The following is a 23,039-nucleotide window of genomic DNA, read 5'->3' on the forward strand; positions in this document are numbered from 1 at the left end:
CTCTAGATTTTCTTGATGATGATCTATCCCCAACTTGGTCCTTCCGATCTTCCAAGTGTGCCCCCATCACCATTATAACTGAGTCCCACCACCCTGCTTCTGGTTGCCTTCTTTTTCACTTTCCTTCCATCTTTCCCAGCATCAGAGCCTTTTCCAGCTTTTAATATGTTCCAAACAAGATAATTTGAACCTGGTCATTTCATCCTTGAGTAAAAATTCTGGGTTGATTGATTCAATGATCCATCTATTTGTTTCTTGGTTGTCCATGGTATTCTCAAAAGTCAAAGGAGAACCTCAGTTATCCTTGTCATGGTTGTCCCAAGGGTGCTTTTTCAAGAGGCATCTGGACTTTCTTGGTTTTTCTTTGAAGATGTTTCATTTCTCAACCAAGAAGCTTTTTCAGAACTAAAGCAGCTTCTTGGATGAGAAAGTGAAACACCTTTGGGATATTCTCAAAAGTCTTCCCCAGGGCCAAAGTTCTAAGTTCTAAGAACTTTGATCAGTCTTCTCCATTTTAGAAACTAATAAATTGTAATAATGTACAAAAATACAGTTCACTCTTCCAAAAAGTGTATTTATGCCCTTCAGCCAATGTACAAATTAAGATCTGATAAAACAAAAATGACCTGCTTTTTTAAAGACTGGAAGCCACATCTAATTTTGGGTGAGATTGACAAGGAGTTTGGGTGACCCTAGAATGTAAAAAAGGCAGCTTTTTATTAAGCAGAAGAAAAAGAATAGGTTTTTTTCAATTTTATTTTTCCTAGGGTTTAAATAAACTCTGCAGAAATGCACCCTGCTGACATTATACTGGGATGATCATTGTTGTAAAATTACTTGACAGTGGCATGAATTAAAAATGGATGATATTAAATTATTTTTGTGATTGTGCTAAGCCTCTTTTGAGGTGTACATTCCCAGTTCTAGATTTTCCCAAAACTAGAATAAAGCATCAGGTTATTTCTGGAAATTAAAGGAAGTTTGGAAGATCCCAGAAAAGTTTGTGGACCATCTGAAGCTTGGAGCCCTCCTGAATTGTCCAATGCTATGATGGAAGAAAGAGGAACATGAGACCTGCAGAAAAAAACTAAGTGTTCCTAAGCAACGATAAAGACTAAGGATAGCAACATTCCATGGGTTCCATTTGACAGTTGGCTAGAGGAAAAAATAGGTGGAAAATTCTGTGGTGGTGAAAGGATGAAACTTTTCAGCTTCTTTTCTCTCCTAAAATTCAGCAACCTCTCCTAAATGATCACCACTGTTCCATCTTCTACTTCCCAAGTTGCCAAAATGTCTTCCGGCATTTCACTCATTAGATGAATTGTCACAGTCAATGCAGGTACGTTCCTTGCCAAAATGATAGAATTGCTGGGGTTGCTGCTCTATAAAAACTTAATTTATTTTTAATTAAACCCATTTTACTTAACGGATATCCATTGGGTGTGGTCAAAAAAAAGTCAAGATACAGCTTCAAGCTCTTGCATTGCACATAAAAACAGATTTCCACACACACCAAGGTGGCCAACATCTCGAGATCTTTGACCTTCCTTTGTGATCAACACAACCTTTTGCTTTGCTTGTGATAATATCTATATCTTTTCTCCACTTTTATGCATAAAAAAAGTCATGGAGTCCAAAGACGATAAAAAAAATTCTGGGCAATCATCATCAGAAGATAAAAAATCCAAAGATCAGTCCAATGAAGAGAAAAAAAGTAAGGAGTCCAATGCAGAGGACAAAAAGCCTAGTGAGACTCCCACAGAAAACGAGGAAGCCAAAGAAGCTGATGGCCATGCAGTAAGGCAAAATTATCATTTGTTTCATGCACTTTTCCTTTTAATTCCAGAGACTCTGGTTCCTTCCAGGGCTGTTTTTATAATTATCCTGTTTTTCATAAAGCAATTGCAGATTAATTCTAGAATAAAAGCCTGGGGGCCATCCAAATTTTCTTCCAATAGAAGAGAATATTGGTAGCTCCAGGTTGAACTGTGGCGTTCTTGACAGCGCTGAGATTGGTGGTTGGCTTGTAAGCATCTTATTACCCAACTTGGCACCATCATCAGTGCCAGTAGATGTGGGGTTAGCTGCTGGTTTATTTGGAGCAGGTTGCCCTGCCAGTTTTTGTGGGCGTGTAGTTTGTATCCTGAAGGAGAAAACTAGATTCCCAAACTAGATCTGTCCTGGATGATGTTGATCTAATAATATACAGGTAGTCCTCAGTTATCCATTCAGTCATCATTCAAACAGCACTGAATGAGCTCTTAGTTGGATCCCTGGATTCTGGCCACTGCAGTGTCATTGAATTGCACTGGCCCTGCCATCATATAATTATGATTTTCCAAATTTTTACAAGCAAAGTCAATGGGGAAGCCAGCAGGAAGTCACAAGTCATGGTTACAGGAAGTCTTCGCTTAACAACGGCAACCAGAACTGCTGGAATTGCCTTTGCACTTGACGTTGCACTTTATGGCCGCATCCCTTAGAAATGCCGGTTCCAATTTCTGTCAAAGATTATATATTTAGAATTGATTGTATGTTATTCTGGACAATCCAGTGTTATGTAGCAACAGAAGAGCCCCATGCAATTGGATCCAATTCCTTTAAAAATGTCTCTTTGTTGGGAAAAAGTTCCATGTCATTGTTCTTATTATTTGGAGCTGTTTGCATTGCTTTGAAGCACTCCAAGCAGACCGCTACTTTTGTTCAAGACAACCTTGCGAGGTAGGCCAGGCTGAGCAAATTGGAATGACCCGAGACCCTCTTTCACCCTTCCTGAAGCCCTGGACCTCCTCAGGATCACTCAGGGGTCAGCACCCGGTGGGACTGCCTGAAAAAACAAATCTGAATTTTCAAAAAATTTCTTGAGGAAAAGTCTTCCCACAGGAGCACTGAGGCGTCGCTACGCCACTAGCGTAGCCAAGTGGCTTCTGAGCCAGCCGGTGTCCAATTTGTGCCCCTTTACGTCAGCGGCGTAGCCCAGGCTCTGCTCAGGCGGGCTTTTCCTCGCGGCGGGCGCGAGAAGACCGCCGAGGAGGGCGTGGCCGCGTTTGCTCTCGCCCCGCAGCGCGCCGATTGGTCGTCCCCCAACGGCCGCCGAGGCTCCGTCGAGACGTTTCTAGAGCCTGTCGTGACGTCACGGCAGCGGCGTTCCAGAAAGTTCGCGGCGGTCTCTATAAAAGCGCCGCATCCGGTCGGCGCCGCAGCAGGATCAAGTGATCGGGGCGGGTGGAGGCGACGTTGCGCCCGGCCGGCGAAGGTGAGATTGGGGGCCGCCCCGAGGGGTGATCGGGCAGGCGAAGCTCCGGAGGGAAAAAGAGCTCAAACCTATGGCGTCATTAAACGGAATGGAACCTTGGACTACAAATCCCATGATCCGCCACTTGTTGCATCCTTTCCCCTGTCTCGGCCAGCCCCGATCGCCCTCTTCCTTCAGGATGGGCCGAGGGTGATGGGAGGTGCGGTTAACCGGGTGGGTGAGCGGCCGAGGATCATGGGATTTGTAGATCAAGGAGCTGGGGGGGGTGAGGCAGCAGGAGGAGGAGGAGGGGGAATCGTGCTGGTCTGGGCGAGGATCATGGGAGTTGCAGTCCAAAACGAGAGGCAGCGAGGGGGATGCACTGGGGATGATGGGGCTTCTAGTCCAGACAGTTTAAAAAAAAAAACTGTTGGAAGGGACCTTGGAGGTCTTCTAGTCCAACCCCCTGCTTTTGAGGTGCCCTGGCTGGGGATCATGGGAGGTGTAAAGCTCTGGGAAGAGATGGGCAGGCAAAGAGGTCAGTTATGTTGGTATCAGTTGGCAAAATTGGGGGGATTCCTTTTAGCCACAATTGCAATTCCAGATGGGGTAATCAAATAAATGGGCTGCTTCCCTGGGGTGGGATCTGAAAGCCCCCCCCCCCAACTCCCCAGGAGGCCTTCATTGGAAGGGCAAGAATATTAATAGGACCAGGCTCTAATATTAATACATCCAGGATGGGGGAGAAATCCAAAAGGGGAGTGATAAGAAAAATCCTTAATCCTTCCTGCTGCGGTTGGACTTGCTCTGGATAAACTCTGGGTCTTTAGGAAGAAAAAGGGGGGAAGCCTGGAAAAAGTGAAGGGGCTCCCTGAAAAAAGCTGAGGATTCGTAACCGGTCCATAGGATGGCTGGAAAGGAATCCCCATTCAGCAGCCCCCTGCTTTATTATTATTTATTGTTTACTCAATTTATCTGCAGCCCACCTAGTATCCCATTTATTTGGAATAAAGCAAATGTGTGTGTGTGTGTGCATTGTGATAAACTGTAGCTGATCAAAAATAATCCAGATTTTTTTGGTTATACAGTGTTGGTACATAACTAGTTGTTATTAATAAGCACTTGTGACTGTCCATAGGGTTGAAAAGCTGTGCACCTGTCTTTTTCCATGGCCTTGTGTTGTGGGGGAAAATAGAAGTATTGGATGTCTTTGGTTGCCTTGAGTAATTTTTAAAAATAACGTGAGGTATAAATAAATCTTTAGGGCTTAGGTGTGGTGTGTATATGCTTGCCCTTGCTGGTTATTGTGTGATTTAGTTAGTTAACTTTATGAAACTATTGAGCCATAAATGCAAGAACTGACTCTGCCCACACATCCGGTGCTCATTTTTGCTTTTAGGCATCCATATCAGGAGTTGATTTTTTTTTTTTTTGGTCCCAGTTTCAACAGCAAGTTAAGCTATTTGAGATGAGCAAGTTGGTTTCGCTCCTGGAACAATGTATACAAGGAAAAGAGGCCACCCGTGAAGGGATGATTATTTATGCAAGGAATTGTTAATTTATTAAGGTTGCTTAAAGAAAATACAAAGCACGGGTTTTCCTGTTGAGACCAAGACTGGGGTGTTCAACCTTGGCAACTTTCAACCTATGGACTTCAACTCCCAGAATTCCCCAGCCATCTTCAGGTTGCCAAAGTTGGACACCCCTTAACCTAGACCGGGTTAAAACCATACCAGAAAATAGATATCTGTGTGTGAGAACAAAGAAAAAATGCCTTGCCAGTAAATAAAAAGAATATTGAAATATTGATGCTGAGGCATTGAATGAATGGTTGATTTGTTTCTTTCACTCTCTTAGGCAACCATGGTGAAGGAAACCGGTTATTACGACACTCTGGGTGTGAAACCCAGTGCCACCTCCGATGAAATTAAGCGTGCCTACCGCAAGTTAGCATTGAAGTACCATCCTGATAAGAACCCCAGCGAGGGCGAGCGGGTATGAGCTGAAGTTACATGGGGGAGACACTTTGGGGGCAACTTTAGCACCCAGGACCTAAATGTGCCTTTGTCATGTAATCTGTATAATCGACTGACTGCATCTCCAGTTTTAGCAAGAAGAGGCACAGTTCACACACACACACCAATACAAATGCTACTGACAGAAGAGAATTTTTGTAGCTCAGGGTTGAACGGTGCGGTCCTTGGTGCTCTCTGAGTTTGGTAGTTTTCTGGCAGATGTTTCATGACCCAACCAGGCAACATCATCTGTGCTAGAAGGAAATGCAAAACCCCACTTATTTCTAGCACTGATGATGTTACCTAGCTGGGTCATGAAACGAGACAGTCAATCTCAAGAGAGCAGTACGAACACCAACATTGCTGCTATTAATGCTTTCAGGTTGGACCTCTGTTTGCATGGGAAAAGCACCCTACTCTATTTCTTGCCTTGGGTACTACACAGAATTATAAGGTCCTGTAAAGCAGAGGTCCCCAACCTTTTGGGCACCAGGGACTGATCCGTGGAGAGAGGTTTTTCTGCGGACCGGATGGATCCGTGGTTTTTGTGTGCTGCCTGCATCCTGCGGATGGGGCTTTGTTTGTGTAGACCAGTTGCTGGCATGCCACGGACCGGGGGTTGGGGACCCCTGCTGCAAAGTGTGACATCATGTGACTGCACTGACATAACGACAGCAGCTGCAGCAGTGTTCATTGCATTTGGGAGGCAAATCCCGTTTGTGACTTCCTGCTGGCTTCCCCAATGACTTTGTTTTTGGGAAACCGGCACTGAAGGTCACAAATGGCAGTGATGTTACTGCAAGCACCACAACAGCCATAGCTGCAAGGAGCGATCATAAGTCCCCTCCTTTAATGCCATTGTAATTTTGGTCATTCCACAAGGTCGTTTCCTGCTGACTTTGGCTCTGGGAAGTCTGGGGTTCAGGTACTAATGGCAACCAGGACTTCTGTTGTTAAGCAGTGCAGCCACACTTAGTGGCTGCATCGTTTAGCATCAAAAATCCCAGTCCCAAACAATAAGCTGATATTAAAAAAATAACTTGGTTCTCTCTATTGATCATCCCGCTTAGTGCTGATGGAGTTTGGAGTACATCTGTTTTTCCCATCCTTAAGAACTTTCCTGAGACATCCTACTGGCTGAAAAATAAATGTTCTATTATGCAATTATCCTTTATTATCAGACTGTTGAGCTTTACATTTGACCAAAAAGTAGGCAGTAATTATTTTTAAGTAACTGAGTGTAGTCAGCGTTAAAACAATTTTTCCTGGAAACCTGCTTTAAATATCTAGTAAGTTTAAAAGAGTATTTTCATTTGTTTCCTATGTCTGAGATACTAAAGAATCAGGCTTAGCTCTAAAAGGACTGGTGGAAAAGCAGCAAGTATGACTAACATACATTCAAGCTTCATTGCAGTGCACTGTAGAGAGGAAAAGCTAACTGATGTGAATGCACAGTTATGCATGAACTTTTAAGAAAGCAAGTCTTAGCATGCTGGTATTGGGTCACAAAATAATTTGAGGGGGGATTATTTTTAGCAACAATACTTGTGACACTTCTGTATGAGCAAAAAGCTGTTAATTCAAATTAATAAAATCTATCAAACTTGTCACGTGCATATTTTCATTTCAGCACTGATTAAAATGGCCTTTCTCTCTGGAAATGGTAGTTTATTTGTACTTTGGCAGGGAACATTTCATTTTTCATACTGTAGAAACATTTGGTACTTTGCTGGAGTCCCAAACGCAACATCCAGTTTCTTTGGATTATAAATAAAATAGTGGTTGACTGCAGGTTTGCTGCACCATAGTGTAGCATCTTTTGTGGTCACAGCTTGCGATGCATGGCTGTGCCGTGATACAAAGCTGCATCACCTGCCCCTCTGAGGCTGCAGCCTCATCATGTATATTAACTTGAAATAATCCCACTAAATTCAAGAGTTTATTTTTGAGCAAAGGCGCTTCATGCAAAAGCATTCAGTCTTTTCCCCAGGTGGACGCGCCAAATTTGAAGGAAATGCCGACATGTTTATTATCTCCAAAGAATTATGACAATGCACTGATTGAAACTTAGAAAAGCGAATCACTGCTTTGAGGCTGGAGGATGAAAGCTATTTCATAGAACTGCCTTAGCCGGTTCTTTTACCTCTTCTCATACAGGATGTGTTTTCTGTAATGCAAATGTCACTCAACATTGCATAAAAACAGACTGACTTAATAGCTTTCCATTTTGTGTATAAATTTAGTCACAAATTTTGAGGTGTGGGATCTGAAGGGTTGATACCAACTTGAAAAGCTTCAATCACACACCCCCCCAAATTAAAAACATTGTATATCCAGGGCCATTGCATGAGGCAAGTTGCAGGTGATAATGAAATCATCCTAGCTTGATTAGGTCTACTATCTATCTACTTAGATGGTATATTTATAGCTACAGAAGCAGTGAAAAATTCATAATAAAGAAGAGAGAAAGATAAAAAAATAAAGGAGAAAGATAAAAAATTCTTACGGACAGAAAAAGGAACATCTTCTGTTTTGAAGTAGAGGTAGGCATTGCTCAAAGAGTAAAAAAAAAAAGGGTCTAAGATTGAAAGTTCAGTTCTGCCAATATATTTTAAATAACTAAGAGGAGCTGATGGCATTAGAGAAAATAAGATGCAATTTGGAATCTTCTCCCAGGCAAATCATTCTGTCCGATCAAACAACAAAATTTGCTATATTAGCAAAAAGCTGCACTTAACACACTGTCCTTGGCAGGGGCTATACAGGAGCCAAACTTGTGCATAAATCTTCACACTTGCTGGATTTCTTTCTAGCTACTGGTATCAGACATGAGATATGGAATGCAAACAAAAACTGGGGGTGTGTGTCTAAAATCCAAGAGGCTTCCCTTGACCATTGACAAGGTTCCTAGGCTCCACTTCTTCCCTTATAACTAAGACGCAGAACAAGAGAAAAAGATGTGAAGAGGGGACGTAGGAATTACTAATTATGAGATACAAGTAGAGTATTTGCTGTCGGGAGAAACTGCTGGGAAGGGCCCCAAACCTGTTAACACCGTTGGCTTTAAAGTTGAGGAACAGAACAGGAGGCCAGAGTTTCATTTTGTGCTGCATAAGTAAACGGAGAAAATAAAAGAAAGATGAGCTGGTTCCTTGGTCAGTTATTGTCCACTCAAAGTTTGCACTGGATGGAAGTACTGTGCCTCTAAATCACCTGTGTTGTCTCTGCAGACACAAACACACAACTGTGTACACATATGGACTTGAGTGAAGGTGGACAGGGAAAGATCTGTCGGCATCAGCTCCAGAATCTGTTACCCATCTTTTTATTTTTATGGTGACTTCCAAATAAATAAGAGCATTCACTTTAAAGATGAGGAACCCGCACTCTGGACCACCTGAAACTGGGCAGAAGGCACCCTCTCTAAAATGTTAAAAGACAATTCTGGCTTGGAACTGTTGTTTAACATTTTAGAGGGGGTGCAAACAAGGTTCCCTTGATGTTTAAACCAGTAGGCCTGTTTTGAGATTGACACTACCACTCTATATATTCTCCATCTGAAAACTGGAGTATTAACTCTGAGTTTTCAGCATGCGTAGCCAGGACTCTGAGCACCACAAATAGGCACTTTAGGAAACATTCCAGTGAACGTATGACTGCTGATCTAAGATCTATACCTTTTTAAAAATCTGAAATGTGGCTGGTGTGCTATTCTCGTGTATAGAGGTTTAGGCATTTATTTATTTTTCCCCTATGTGCCAGCCAATTAATTCAGAGGGTCTCTTTCTCTCCTTAGTTTAAGCTCATTTCCCAGGCTTACGAGGTCCTGTCGGATCCAAAGAAGAGAGATCTCTATGATCAGGGTGGCGAGCAAGCCATTAAAGAAGGGGGCTTAAGCGGTGGCAATTTCTCTTCCCCCATGGACATCTTCGACATGTTCTTTGGAGGAGGAGGCCGGATGAATCGAGAAAGAAGAGGTAGGGGCTTGAGGGTCTTCATTGCCTGGCCTCAGTTCAAGCATCTGAGGGAAACTGGAGAGGTCAAGTGCTTCTAATGCCTTCTTCGTCAATGATCAGGGAGAAAAGAGTAATTTTTTACAGGTGACTTATTCAGAGTCAAGTAGTTTGTGGGTGGCAGGGGGAGAGAATTGCAAAGCTGAATACTGTTAATACAGGGATCTCCAACCTTGGCAACTTTACAACTTGCAGACTTCAACTCCCAGACCTCTGCTATAATAAATTCGTAGCAGTTTGGTTTTCTGTCTGAATACTTGAAAATTCTGGACATTTTCAGAGTTAGTGAGCTCCCCTAGGAATTTGTGTAGGGGAGGAGGACATGAGTTTTGCAGTTTAAATCCTGCTTGAGAAGGTTGACTGAGAGACAAGCAAAGGCACTCTTTTTGGAAAACAATTAATTTGGGAGGTAAATTTTATTTCAATGTTAGCCGTGGGGCAATAGTTCTAATTTTCCAACTTTTCTACAAAGGGTGGGAGCTGCCTCGTTAGGTCTGCCAGTAGCTCTGCTGAAAAACTCGAAAGGCACCTTGGATATTGTTAACCGTTTGCACTTATGTTTTAATCAGGTAAAAATGTTGTCCATCAGTTGAGTATCACACTGGAAGATTTGTACATGGGAGCCACAAGAAAACTAGCACTTCAGAAGAATGTTATCTGTGACAAGTGCAAAGGTAATAATTTCTCGATTAGATAACTGCAGGAACGGAGTACAAAAGTTGGACTCGTCTCGGGAATTTTAGAAACTGCTCTTGCCTTCTTGACCGAAAATGTTGATCATTTCATACAATGTATTTTAAGACACCAGCTGTCTTTGAAGTAAAGCAGATTTTGTGGAAATGGTGACTCACCAAAAATCTTTAATCCAACCACAGGAATAGGTCACCAGTCTATATTTGTGTTAGATTCATCTCACAGAGATTGCCCTGAACTAATATCCCGAATAAAATCTGCTGGGGTATTTATTTTTCCTCTTCTTCAATCCGGCTTTTTCAGAGGCCGTTGGAAAGCTAGACTAGTAACAGAATGTTGCCATTAAAAAGAAGCATTAACAAAAATAAATCTGTTAAGAAACTGGAATATAGTGTTCACGTGAGCTGCCCTGGTTTGTGAAATTTCATACTGTTAATGAGAGGATTCCCACCCAGCTTTTCAGAACCATTTGCAAATATGAGAAAGATAAGTTTTGCTTAATAGTTTGGTTGAGTGTCCTACCGAAATAAATTTGATAGGTCAAATTACATGATTTTGGAGGGGGGGGAGAACGCATAAAAATATTGTTTGTTTTATTTAAAAAGATAACTGTATAGACTGAAATGCAGACAGGTGGAGTACAATTCACTCCATTGAATGACAGGTATAACGCAATCTTAATCCTGTTCTCACAGTCTCCTGGGAACTCAGCACGTTGCTGAGATTAGTGTTCAGTTTGGAGAGTTGAACCAAAACTTATTTTGTGTATGTGTGGTTTGTGTGTTATTCATTTGTATGTGTGTGTGTGTTTCTTCTTCCAAGGTTACGGTGGGAAAAAAGGGGCTGTAGAAAAATGTCCCACCTGCAAAGGGCGAGGTGTGCAGGTGCTGGTCCAGCAGATCGGACCCGGCATGGTCCAGCAGATTCAGACCGTGTGTCCAGACTGCAAAGGCCAAGGAGAACGGATAAATCCCAAGGACAGGTGTACCAACTGCAATGGCAACAAGGTGGTCAGGGAGAAAAAAATCATCGAGATCCACATTGATAAAGGTAAAAGTTGGAAATGGATGAGAGGGCGTGGGAGACGGCTATGCAGCTCAGTTATTCTTGTGAACCTCAGAGGCTAAATCTTGGTCACCCTAAGTAGCAGGACTTTGAAACCCAGGAGACAGGGCCTCATTTTAGCACTGTTGTTCGGTGAGAAATCACCTTTTTAAGTGGTAAAACCGCACCTCTGTGGTGAAAGGCTGTCCTTAACGTTCTTTGGAACTAAATTTTGGTTGCTCATAATAATTTCAGCATAAGCCAAGCCATGAACTCTCATTTCCTGTTCAATCAGAGTTTCTGAAATTAATTTTAGGATTAGAACATGTACACAGAGATAAATACATGAATAAAAGTTTGAAGGTGTGCTGAATTGCAATTGCATAAAAATTCCTGATCATTGGAAGATCATTTCCCATAGAAATATCTTGCTGTGATCAAGGCTTTTCTCTCCCCCCCCCCCACTCTGTTTTCTAGGTATGAAAGATGGCCAGAAGCTAGTATTTCATGGAGAAGGTGATCAAGAACCTGACCTGGAACCGGGAGATGTCATTATCGTACTCGATCAAAAAGACCACTCCGTGTTTCAGAGGAGAGGCAACGACTTAGTTATGAAAATGAAAATCCAGCTGACAGAGGCATTGTGCGGCTTTAAGAAGACTGTTGAAACGCTGGATGACAGGGTCCTTTTAATCTCCTCCAAACCAGGTAAGCTTGGCCTTTTGGGTGCGTTCGCGTGTGGGGTGGGTGGGTGTAAGTGTAGAACAGTGGTTCTCAACCTGTGGGTCGGGACCCCATTTGGGGTCGAACGACCATTTCACGAGGGTCACTAAACAACGCAGTCCGCCATTTTTCCCCCTTTTCCTTAGCTGTGCTACTCCCTTTTATTCTATTGGCTTTTGAAAGCCAATAGAATAGACTCTCTTGAATACAGTCTAATTCTCTTGGCTTTCCAAAGCCAATAGGAATTGTCCAGGCTGTCTCTGCCCTGCTGAGCCTGCCAAAAGTCCCCTTCTGCAAACGGGGCTGCAGCAGTTGAGTAGTCCTCGACTTACGACCGGTTGGGGGTTGTGGCATGAAAAAGGTTGAGAACCACTGGTGTAGAACTACATGACATTTTATCTTCCAACAGGCGAAGTGATCAAGCACGGAGACATCAAGTGCATCGTAAATGAAGGAATGCCGATTTATAAATCTCCCTTGGAAAAAGGTTCCTTGATAATACAGTTTCTGGTAAGCAAGGCGGTTCCTTTTTAAAAAAAAAAAAAAATGATTACTTAATGCCGGCGTGGAAGGTGAGCTGATAGAGCAACTAAAATTTGGGTTTTGTGCCTTTAATTATCTGGGCCTGCTATAAATTCCTGCTGAACTCAGAATTGGTGAGGGAACGTGACAGTTTTTGATAGCTGTTAATAGAAACACTTCACTGCATAAACAAAAGCCACATTTTTTACCAGATTTAGTTTCGAATGATCGGTGATGGAGTTTATACGTGATGAATCTCCGGGCTGCTTGTTTGTGGGGCGTAGCCTGTTGTTTCAAATCTATCCAGTTTTAACAGTTCCCTCAATAGAAACGAACCAATTACGGCTTTGCACGAAGGAGTCAAACCTGTGGCAATCCCAGGCACGTGCTTGACTCGAGTTCAAATTCTCTCTTCATCTCCCAGGTTGCCTTCCCCGAGCATCACTGGCTTTCCAACGATCAGCTCCCTCTCTTAGAAGCTCTGCTCCCTCCCAGGGAGGAAGTGATGGTTTCCGAAGATATGGATCAAGTGGAGCTGGCAGAATTTGATCCCAAGGAGCGGACGTACCGGAACCACAGTGAAGCCTACGAAGAGGACGATGAAGGCCCAAGAACAGGGGTCCAGTGCCAGACCTCGTGAACCGAGCGGTCCCGGCACATGAACTTGTCAGAGAATTTGAGGAACCGTCACTGAGCTCCGAGGCTTGCCGAGTTCGGCGCGACAAATAGCTGTATATTAGTTCGTATTTCATATTTATGTGTTCATGTTGTAAAAAAAGAAATGGATCTGTGTAACTTGAAACCCAAATGTGCTGTTGTTCGATTTAAATAAGCTTTTCCCCCTCATTTACACTAAAAAAGTAACCCTCCCAAGCCTGTGGTTTTCTGTCTGTCTGGGGCTACGAAGAATGCGTGCTGGGGATTAAACCAGGACTGATCAAGAGAGCGGAGTGTTTGAGAAACATGCATGTAAAAATTCTCCCCAGCAGTAGTTACTTGAAACATTGCCATGTCACCTTAACAAGACTGTTTAGATTATTTAATAGATATTTTATCAAATAAAATATCAGGACCATTTTTTTGGTGTGAAAACTCTTCATGGTTACTCTGGATGGAAATTGTGTGATTATTTCTGTGGGGAACCTCACAAAAAGTTTGGAGCAGTCCTTCACACACAGGAACGGAGCCCGATACTGCTTAGCTTTGTGAGGTCATCGACGGGCAAATGCTGTAGAGAGGTTTACACCACTTTGGAATGCAATATTGTTAAGTCTGCAAAACAATCAACAGTGCCGGGAGGAAAACACTGAATTGCTGCTCTGATGCCACAGCAGGGGTTTATTTAGCTTTAAAACAATAAAAAAAAAAAAAGCAAAACGCCCACCTAAATAATTTTCAGATTCCCATCTATAAGATTTTTCAAAGAGTATCAAAATATTTTTCAGACAACCGACCTCAATAGCTCTCGCAAGCAGAAATCTTTTTACACAGGACAATCATAAACGTGTATTTCTTGATCGTCCCCAACAGAGACAATTTTTGAGCCGTTCCCGTTGTACTGCACGCCCCAGACCTGTGGGTGGGAGAGAAGGTCCCTGGCAGGTTAGAAAGGAGGGGAGCCGGTGATTGGCTATCCCAAAGGGCAGCTCCAGCCTCCATCTCCCTTACCTGGTCTTGATGGTCAAAGAAGGTGTGGACGCAGGTCCTAGAAGGCACGTCCCAAACTTTGACCGTTTTGTCTGATGAGCTAGGATTGGGAAAAGAATTGTTGCCTCGTTTAATTCCAGGACTCCCGTATGTGAATGAGTGCGGCTACGGTTGCTTATAAAATTATGTGCTCTTAGGAAAGTATTGATTTGGTTTCTATCCTGCCTTTTGTACAATAAGAGTTATTGCTTGGTAGATGTGGATGATAAATCTAGCAATGATCAATTTTAGAAAGATCTCTTCCTTCCCTTCTTCCCTCTTATTTTTTCTTTCTCCTATTCCTTCCTCCATCTTCCTTCATTTCTTTCCTCATCTTCCTTCTCCCCCTCTTATTTTCTCTTTCCCATTCCTCCCTCCATTTTCCTTTCATGCTTCCTTTTCTTATCTTTCTTCTCCTCCCCTCTTCCTTCCCTCTATTAATAGTTTTCTTTCCCTCCTCCCACTCCTTCCTCCCTCCATCTTTGTGCCTTTCTTCCTTCCCTCCCTCCCTCCCCCATATCTGTTACAATTGTGGACAGAATATATTTTGCTCTACTTACCTGGAAACAAAATGGGTATCATCAGGGCAAAAGGCTACATTTAATACCCAAGAACCGTGGCCGCTCAGAGTGCCTGCCAAGTTGGCATGCTGTCTGTGAATTCAAAAACAGATTCTGGGTTAGAGCAAATATTTTAAACTGATTTTCAGGCTTTTGCACAGAACGCCCCCAAGATCCTTCTAATAAAAGAGGTAAGAACAGACAAGCCCAAACTAACAAGCTATCAATGACAGCTTGTAACCACAGGTAGACTTTTGAGATAGGAGTGCAATTTCTTGCAAGATCTTCTTAACACACATGCCCATTTCAGGAGTGTTAATTCCTTGGATTCAGAAAACTCAGGAGTTGGGAAGTGGAAATACAAAGGAGGAACAGCAAATAGAGCTGGTTGGAGGATTTATTGAGAAGGGAACAGTAAATAGCGGGTTCAACAAAGGCATCACTCACACATCGTATATCTTGATGTAGCCATCATCTGACGCAGTCACAAGTAACTGAGAGTCTGGAGAAAACGTCAGGGAACGGATAGGCATGGCGTGACCTGAAGCGCAAGCGATAATCACTTTCTATCTTTGGCTGCTTGAAATGTAATTGGCATCTTGCTCTATAAATCAGCTGAAGTACTTCCCAAAAAAGTTCCAAACCTCACCTTCCAGCGTGTGGAGAAGTTTCCCAGTTGCAATATCAAAAATATTGATAATCCCATCGATAGCTCCGCTGGCGAGATATTTTCCATCTGGACTCTAAAACAGAAACGAGCACTTGAGCCCTGCCCTCTTCCCCTATACCACAAGAAGCCAAGATATTAACACAACACACTAGTCCTCTTCACCTTTTTGCATTTACACCAGTGGTTCTCAACCTGTGGGTCAGGACCCCATTTGGGGTCAAACGACCATTTCATGGGGGTCGCCAAACAAGGCTGTCCGCCATTTTTCCCCCTTTTCTTTAGCTGTGCTACTCCCTTTTATTCTATTGGCTTTTGAAAGCCAATAGAATAGACTCTCTTGAATAGAGAGAGGAATTGTCCAGGCTCTGTCTGCCCTGCTGAGCCCGCCAAAAGTCCCATTCTGCAAACGGTGCTGCAAGTTGTCTGCAGCGAAGGCGAGCTGTCTGGAAGCTTCCACCCCTCCCTGTTGAGCAACTACTAAAAATGTAAGTAAAAGAGGGCCAGGGGTGGGAGGTGGGAGGCCGGCGGGCGCAGGGAGGGTTGCTGGCATGCGTGGGGCACAGCGGGTGCCTTATCTCCCTTGGGCTGGGCCAGCTGGTGGCCCAGCCGGTGGTCGCCCTGCGCCGTCTCTGCCGCTTGCCAGCTACGCCTCGGCCGGTGCAGGGGACGGCACCACGCATGTGCGGCGCTCCCGGGCAGGGAAAGCCCTCGACTTATGACCGGTTGGGTAGTCCTCGACTTACGACCGGTTGGGGTCGCGGCATTAAAAAGGTTGAGAACCACTGATTTACACAGTATGAAATTTGGTGACTGACCTTGGTTACATTTTGGGTTTAGTCAGCTTGAAAATCCAGATAGAATTATTTGCAGTTCATATTGTTCAAATGGCCTAAATGGGGTATTAAGTCACAACCAATTAAGTATGTTTTGTGAATCCACCTACCAGCTAGAATGCAGAAGAGAAACGACTCATACCTAAACTTGGGCTCACACAACGTAGCAAGGTAAGTATGGATGCTACCTATCTAATCAGCACATGGGACTTTAGGAAGGATTTCAATGAAAGAAAAATCAGTTGTGGACCCATTAAAAGCGCAAAATACATCCGTCCTGATTTAGGTCACACTGCTACATCCAATGAGGAAGAACTAACAGAGACACATCTGTAAATCCCATTTAGGTGGGCTGGATTGATGGTTGAAAAAAATACATCACTGCTGTGACGTCAGCAGAATAATTCCCTTTGAATGTTTCTGGATTCTGATGTAGTTTTTTTACCCTGGTTCCAAATACCAAAAAAAAATGCAGTCAATTTATTTCTCTCTCTTAAGTTGATGTGCTCCAATTATGAAGGAAAAAGAGGACGGATTTATTTGGAAAAGTCCTTCTCTTCCCTCAATGCTGCTGATGAAACCATTATAATTCAGCGCAAAGTATCTGGGATGACCTTGCAGAATAAGAGTGATTATAACACGCTTATTACAAGACAAATCAAGCATCTTACATAGGCGATGCTTAGGATGAATTTCCCTCGAGTGTCCAAGGAATATTCTTTTTTTCCAGTCTCAACGCCAAATATGTTGACTTTTCCGATGTGGCTTCCAGTTGCCACATACTGGGAGTCGGGAGAAAAAGCCAGCGACCAAGCATCAACTGCACGAAAGGAAGAGAACAGAACTGTGAGATATCCAGTAATGAGTAAGTACATTTATTTCTGTTGTGCAACATTTGAACGCAGGTCTGGCAAGGGAGCAAATCATGTTCTGAATAAGCATACCAGAATTAATAAAGCTATATTCAGCTATTTTAATGAAGCTATATTCAGACTAAGTGTGATTAGTCACGATTAATGTTAATTGGATCTGGGTTATGAGTTCATTGTCTCAAAGTGGGCTGTGAATACACATCCCAAAGGTCCTTTTTTTTCCCCAAAAGGCAATTGGACTTTGTTTTTTCTTTGAAAACGTTTCACTTCTCATCCAGGAAGCTTCAGAAGTAGACACGGTCCAGTTGTCTTTCGGAATGCCATGACCAGGTAATTGAGAATCTCCATAGACTGTGAATATACCGTCCTTTTAGTTCAGTGTTTCTCAACCTTGACAATATTAAGGCATGTGGACTTTAACTCCTAGAACTCCACAGCCAGCAATGTTGGCTGTGGAATTCTGGGAGTTGAAGTCCACATGCCTTAAAATTGTCAAGGTTGAGAAACACTGTTTTAGTTATTTACTTATAAATAAATAAAAAAATATTAAAACATTCACTGTCGTAACAAAGTCAGCCATAACCTTTCATCTACTAATTAAAATGGATACGCCACAATCAAATGATATTTGCTCAGTTCCCAATGATGGGTTGAACATTACCTGGCCCAGCATCTATTGACTTGATCTGTTTGCCAGTGTCCAAGTCCCAAATGCGGATGTGAGCATCTAATGAGCTGGACGCAGCAACTGTGCCTGTGTGACTAATGTCCACTGAAACGACACCCAGCTGATGACCTTCTAAAGTCCACTTGAGGTCCAGCTTCTCCTCATTCCTTGGAGAAACAAAAAGAAAGCATTTTTTCCCCTAAAAAAGAATAAGTGGTACACATATCAATAGTTTTCCATGTGGTGTATCTAGCAAGGCTTCCTAAAATTTCATTCTTGATACATATTCAGCTCCCAAATCACGTTTTCCTCCCAAACCTGGAGGAACACCACAAGTAGTCATTGACTTACGGCCATTATTGAACTCAGAATTATAGTGTTAAGTCATGTCAGTCATTAGAGAAGCAACCTAGAACTAAGGAGAGATTTCCTGACGGTGAGAACAATGGAACATCCTGCCTCCAGAAGTGGTGGGTGCTCCAACACTGGAAGTTTTTAAGAAGAAACTGGACAGCCATTTGTCCGAAATGGTATTTCAGGGTTTCCTGCCTGACCAGGGGGTTGGACTAGATCAGGGGTAGGCAACCTTGGCTCTTTTATGACTCGTGGACTTCAATTCCCAGAATTCCTGAGCCAGACATGCTGAGGGGAAAGGGAGAGGTTTCCAAGCTGAGCCATGTCGGCTCAGGAATTCTGGGAGTTGAAGTCCACGAATCATAAAAGAGCCAAGGTTGCCTACCCCTGGACTAGATGACCTCAAAGGTCCCTTCCAACACCATCATCATCATCATCATTATTAAGCACATCGCCCTGTAAGCCCACCTGATTTTACAGAGGTTGTTAAGCAAACACTGTAATCACTGAGCAAATGCTACAGTCATTAAGCAAACACATTTTCGCCACTGGGTGCTTTTGGCCAGAAATTGGCAAAAAAAACCAACAACCAAAAATCACAGTCATGTGACTGCAGGACATTGTGAACAGCTGTAAACGAGAGCTGGTTGCCAAGCACACCAAATGCAAATCCCGTGATCTCAGGGTGTGTTTGTGTGCGCCTTTGTGTAGGGCCATCAGAACTTTGAAAACAGGTCATAAATCGTACTGGGCAGATCCATGAGAACTTCCAGTAATCTCTAAGTGACAGGTTGTTAAATGAGGAATAATAATAATAATAATAATAATAATAATAATAATAATAGTAATAATGACGACAAAGTAGCAACAATGGTGCATTGGAAGATCTGCAAAAAATATCATTTGCCTGTAAGCAAAAACTGGTGGGATCATAAAATAGAGAAAGTCATAGAAAATGATAAAATTAAACTGCTCTGGGACTTCAGAATTCAAACAGACAAGCACCTGCAACATAACACCCCAGACTTAACAATTGTCGATAAGAAAGACAAAAAAGTCTGGATAGTGGATGTGGCAGTGCCTGGAGATAGCAGAATAGAAGAGAAAGAACTGGAGAAGATAACAAAATACGAAGACCTACAAATAGAAATAGAAAGACTGTGGCAAAAGCAAGCAAGGGTAGTACCAATAGTAATAGGCTCCTTGGGTGCAATCCCAAAACTGGAGCACCACTTGAACACCATTGGCATTGACAAATTCGCTATTAGTCAATTGCAAAAGGCGGCCTTACTAGGAACTGCTTCCATCCTGCACGATATCTGTAATACCATCAAACATCCACATCTGCCTATCCCAGGTCCTGGGTAAGGACTCGATAGGTAGACAAAATGCCAAATCCAGTCTGAACATCTGGCTGACTGTGCGATGATCAATAATAATGATGATGATGATGTTGATGATGTTGAACGGGACTTTGGAGGTCATCTAGTCCAATCCCCTGCTCAGGCAGAAAACCCTATACCATTTCAGACAAATGGCTGTCCAGTCTCTTCTTAAAAACTTCCAGCATTGGATCATTCACGGCTTCTGTAGGGAGGTTGTTCCACTGGTTAATTGTTCTAACTGTCAGGAAATCTCTCCTTAGTTCTAGGTTGCTTCTCTCCTTGATTAGTTTCCATCCGTTGCTTCTTGTCCTGCCTTCGGGCATCTTGGAAAATAGCTTGGCTCCTTCTTCTTTGGGGCAGCCCCTGAGATATTGGAAGACTGCTATCCTGTCCCCCCTCGTCCTTCTCTTCATTAAACTAGACATACCCAATTCCAGCAACCGTTCCTTATATGCTTTAGCCTCCAGTCCCCACGTTACCTGCACATGCTTCTCTTACTTGTTTAAAGACAGCTTTGCACACCTGTAAAACTACACAGCATTTTTAGAAAACCTCCTGGAATTTACCATTTCCAGACTTTCACCAGGTCATCCAGAGAGCCTGAGATTACGGTCTCCGAGCCGTCGTTCCTGTTTTTGCCCCAAGCAACTGACCAAATTGCATCGTCGTGCGCTAAGGAAAAAAAAAAGATGACTTCCAAGAAACAGATTCTACTGAGCAAAGCCAGCCTCACCATCAAGAAACTTGAAAAACCCTCCACAAGTGAATTCCAGGCTTTGATGATTCGATTATTTGGGGATCCTGACCCTTCCCCAGTCATCGCCCAGCTAGTCTGGTGAACACCTTCTACCTGTGGAAAGCAAATCTGGCTTGACCCTGCCCACATATTAAGGGTCCCCTCTCTTAAAGAAGTCCATCTGGAGGGATCAAGAAGAAGGGCCTTCTCCGTGGTGGCTCCCTCCCTATGGAACATCATCCCCATGAAGATAAGATTGGCCCCCTCGATAGGCTTGAAAGGCCCTGAAGACATAAATTTGCCAGGTCTGAGGATCCCAGGGTGATACGGACCCCATCAAGTGGTTAGTTTAATTGTTGCCAGGGAGGTGGAGGGCTATTGAGGTTTTATTGTGGTTTGATTGCTGTAAGCTGCCCAGACTCACAGTAAGCAAGCTGGGCAGTTCTTAATAAATAAAAGGAATATATACTTTTTTAAAAGCAAGAGATATCCTTGTTTCATCCATGACCTGTGGAGTCCTGAACACGTCACCATATTTTTCATTTTATTTTATTTTTATTAAACTTATCAGCCGCCCATCTTACCACAAGGCAACTCCTTCAAAAGCACACAAACCAAACACAGAATTTCCTTACCTTGTTCTTGCTTGAAGAGAATACTATACTGAAAGGGAGAGGAAAAAAACACAAACAAATCAACCGTTCAGTCCTCCTTTTATAAAAAAAAAAAAAGGGACAAATGTCAACTTGCAAAGCCGGGCGATGATGTCGACTTACCTGAGTTGTCATTTTTTATTATTTTTTTTCTTCTCACAAATCGATTGTGTGCATCAAAGCTCTGGAAGGAGAAGAAACTGCTGAGGAGAGAAAAAATACATTCCATTAAATATGCCATCAACTATCCGTTCCATTCAAAGTCACCATTGAAAAAGATAAAATGAGAGACAGAATAGAATGGAATGGAATGGGAATGGAATAGAAATAGAAATGGAAAGGAATAGAATATAGAATAGAATAAAATAATCTTTATTGTCATTGTGTAACTCACACAACGAAATTAAGTGCTACACACTACACACAAGTAAAAACCACAAATAAGCACATACATTATATACAGCAGCCATGATTAAAAGGCAACAAGGCCAGATATGGAGCGGGAGGGGGCGAGGCGGAAGGGCCCAGATGTGGGGGGGGCAAGAGGGGGTTGCTATGGAGACTGACGCCCCCCTCCCCTTCTTCTCCCCTCGGTCGGCGGCCCTAGCAACTCACCCACCGGGGCTGCCCGTCGCCGCCCAGCGCTTGGGGCGCTCGCTGATGACGACACACCTCGCCACCGAGACGGCTGCCAGAACGGCGCGCGGCGGCGGCAGCTCGCGAAGCGCGCTCTGCTGCCCCTCGGCGGCGCGGCAGGGAAGCGCAGGTCCGGCTCACTTTGGCCCCTGGATCGCGGGGCGTTCGGCGGATTCCTCGGAGCGCCGGCTGAGCAGGGGAGGGGGGGGGATCCAGGAAGCATTTCTCAGCACCCCTCCCTTGCCAGTGGGGCGCCCGAGCGACTCTGCAGGTTTTGCAACCCGGGAATTGCATTGCGGTCCCAATGCAGGTGTGTGCAGGAGCGTGCATGCACACGCGTGGGTCCCCTGCTTGCACACCCCTTTTGCTTTCCTGCATCTTGACTCATCCGAAGTCGGTTGTTTTTGGGATTTTCCCGGCTGGAACCCCAGCCAAGCGCCCCCATCTGGAAGGGGCAACTTGCAATGTCTCGGAGCCCCGCCCAAAAGAGAGGAACCCCCCCCAAAGACCCGCTCCCCCCACCTTTGCACCCCACTCTTAGGACTCCCTTCCTTCCTCGCGGCCGGGGGAGAAGGAGAGCAAGGATGGGCTCCACTACCGTCATAAGAAGAGAACTCCCTGTAATAGTAGCTTTCTTGGCTTTTCGGGGGCTTCTGCTGCCCCCCCCCCCCCGGAGCGAGCCCAGCCCCTCTTTTCTTCAGGAAAAACCCTAACTGGTATTTGTACATCTGGATCCCTCCCGCCTCACATCTGCAGCCTCTCTCAGCCAGATGTCTTCAGTTTCCATTCTGCTCGGCCTGAGTCGGCCTGGCAGATTTTTCCCGGGGGGGAAATAGAAGAGACTCGGAGGAGCCCGTGGGCGCATCCTAGAACAGCCATGTCCTTTCCAAACTGCCTTTGATATGCCTCATAAACCTGGTTGGGACCAGCTGGAGAAAAGGGAAATTTTAAAAAACAACATCATAAAGGCTTGGAGTTCCATTCTTCAGCAAATCTCACTGACAAAAGAAACAGAAGAGCAACCTATTAATGTTTGAATAAAATGAAGTATCTTCTCCCCCCCCCTCCTGTCGCCCCCCATTAGCGTACAAAGCTTCCTCGATTCACAAATCTTTGGTCTATTCATCCTTTGAGTTTAATTTGCCAGCCTCAGCATCCTCTGTGGATCTGAATTAAATAGCCCGCTTTCTCTGAGGTTAGATGGTGGGCAAAGCTGTGGCAGAACCAAACATACATTTCTGAAACACCATGAGAAGAAAGGTTATTTCTCATTTATTCTTTAGCAGGTTGACAATTTGGGATTGGAGCTGATAGCACAAATCTTGGATCAAGAGATTGTGATAGCCATCAGATCTTTCCTTTAACCGTTGCGATGCTCCGGTTGAGTTTCTTATTGAGCCTCGGTTCTGATTTACGTGGCAAAAATCACCTTTTTATCACGCAATATCTCTTTCAATGCATCAATGCAGCCTTATCAGCCTATTATTTTGACTGTTGTTAGATTATTCACCCAATTAAAAAAATAAATCTGGAGCCCCTTGAAGGGCAGCTAAATTTTGTCTCGCAGAATTGAACTGTCCAATTACATATTGAACCCTGAGATTGATGCAAATATAATTTTGATAGGCTTTTAACCCATCTTGAGTTAGTTGGAGGTTTTAAAGAAGCATTCCTTTGTCCCTAGGGGAGAAGTCAAGATCTTCCCTAATGTGCAATAATTGAGATAATTGGCTGATGAGGTT

The 23,039-nt window shown here is 43.7% G+C and overlaps 2 protein-coding genes across 10 annotated transcripts; one reads left to right on the top strand and one right to left on the bottom strand.

Moving 5' to 3' along the window:
• The first annotated feature begins 3,103 nt into the window (after positions 1-3,103).
• DNAJA4 (DnaJ heat shock protein family (Hsp40) member A4) lies at positions 3,104-13,322 on the top strand. Its single transcript, XM_039343823.1, has 8 exons — positions 3,104-3,256; positions 5,093-5,230; positions 9,047-9,227; positions 9,833-9,937; positions 10,779-11,006; positions 11,478-11,708; positions 12,133-12,233; positions 12,670-13,322. Exons 2-8 carry the CDS (start codon positions 5,099-5,101, stop codon positions 12,883-12,885), a joined length of 1,194 nt encoding a protein of 397 aa, XP_039199757.1. The 5' UTR covers positions 3,104-3,256; positions 5,093-5,098; the 3' UTR covers positions 12,886-13,322.
• On the bottom strand, positions 13,271-21,364 carry WDR61 (WD repeat domain 61). 9 transcript variants are annotated; one of them, XM_039343835.1, is made up of 12 exons: positions 21,277-21,364; positions 20,785-20,864; positions 20,644-20,671; positions 19,839-19,944; positions 17,528-17,700; positions 16,666-16,814; positions 15,141-15,234; positions 14,939-15,032; positions 14,492-14,584; positions 13,914-13,992; positions 13,700-13,818; positions 13,271-13,473 (listed from the first exon to the last, which is right to left on the bottom strand). In XM_039343835.1, the coding sequence occupies exons 2-11, from the start codon at positions 20,794-20,796 to the stop codon at positions 13,729-13,731; spliced, it is 918 nt and encodes a 305-aa protein (XP_039199769.1). In that variant the 5' UTR covers positions 20,797-20,864; positions 21,277-21,364; the 3' UTR covers positions 13,271-13,473; positions 13,700-13,728. The 9 variants fall into 9 exon arrangements, with proteins under 9 accessions (XP_039199769.1, XP_039199764.1, XP_039199762.1 ...); XM_039343830.1 differs by having other exon boundaries at positions 13,271-13,517; XM_039343828.1 differs by lacking the exon at positions 13,271-13,473 and having other exon boundaries at positions 13,564-13,818; positions 21,277-21,363.
• Positions 21,365-23,039: the final 1,675 nt, after the last annotated feature.

The sequence above is a fragment of the Crotalus tigris genome, unplaced genomic scaffold (assembly GCF_016545835.1).
Source record: "Crotalus tigris isolate CLP2741 ecotype Arizona unplaced genomic scaffold, ASM1654583v1 scf7180000017877.288114, whole genome shotgun sequence".
Lineage (NCBI taxonomy): Eukaryota > Metazoa > Chordata > Lepidosauria > Squamata > Viperidae > Crotalus > Crotalus tigris.

Coding starts and splice junctions, on each gene's coding strand:
- DNAJA4 (XM_039343823.1), top strand. CDS start 5,099: ATGGTGAAGGAAACCGGTTATTACGACACTCTGGGTGTGAAACCCAGT. Junction 9,938..10,778: donor TATCTGTGACAAGTGCAAAG/GTAATAATTTCT, acceptor TCTTCTTCCAAG/GTTACGGTGGGAAAAAAGGG. Junction 12,234..12,669: donor CCTTGATAATACAGTTTCTG/GTAAGCAAGGCG, acceptor TTCATCTCCCAG/GTTGCCTTCCCCGAGCATCA.
- WDR61 (XM_039343835.1), bottom strand. Junction 19,945..20,643: donor TCTCTTCAAGCAAGAACAAG/GTAAGGAAATTC, acceptor TTTTTTCCTTAG/CGCACGACGATGCAATTTGG. Junction 15,033..15,140: donor ACTTCTCCACACGCTGGAAG/GTGAGGTTTGGA, acceptor CTTGCGCTTCAG/GTCACGCCATGCCTATCCGT.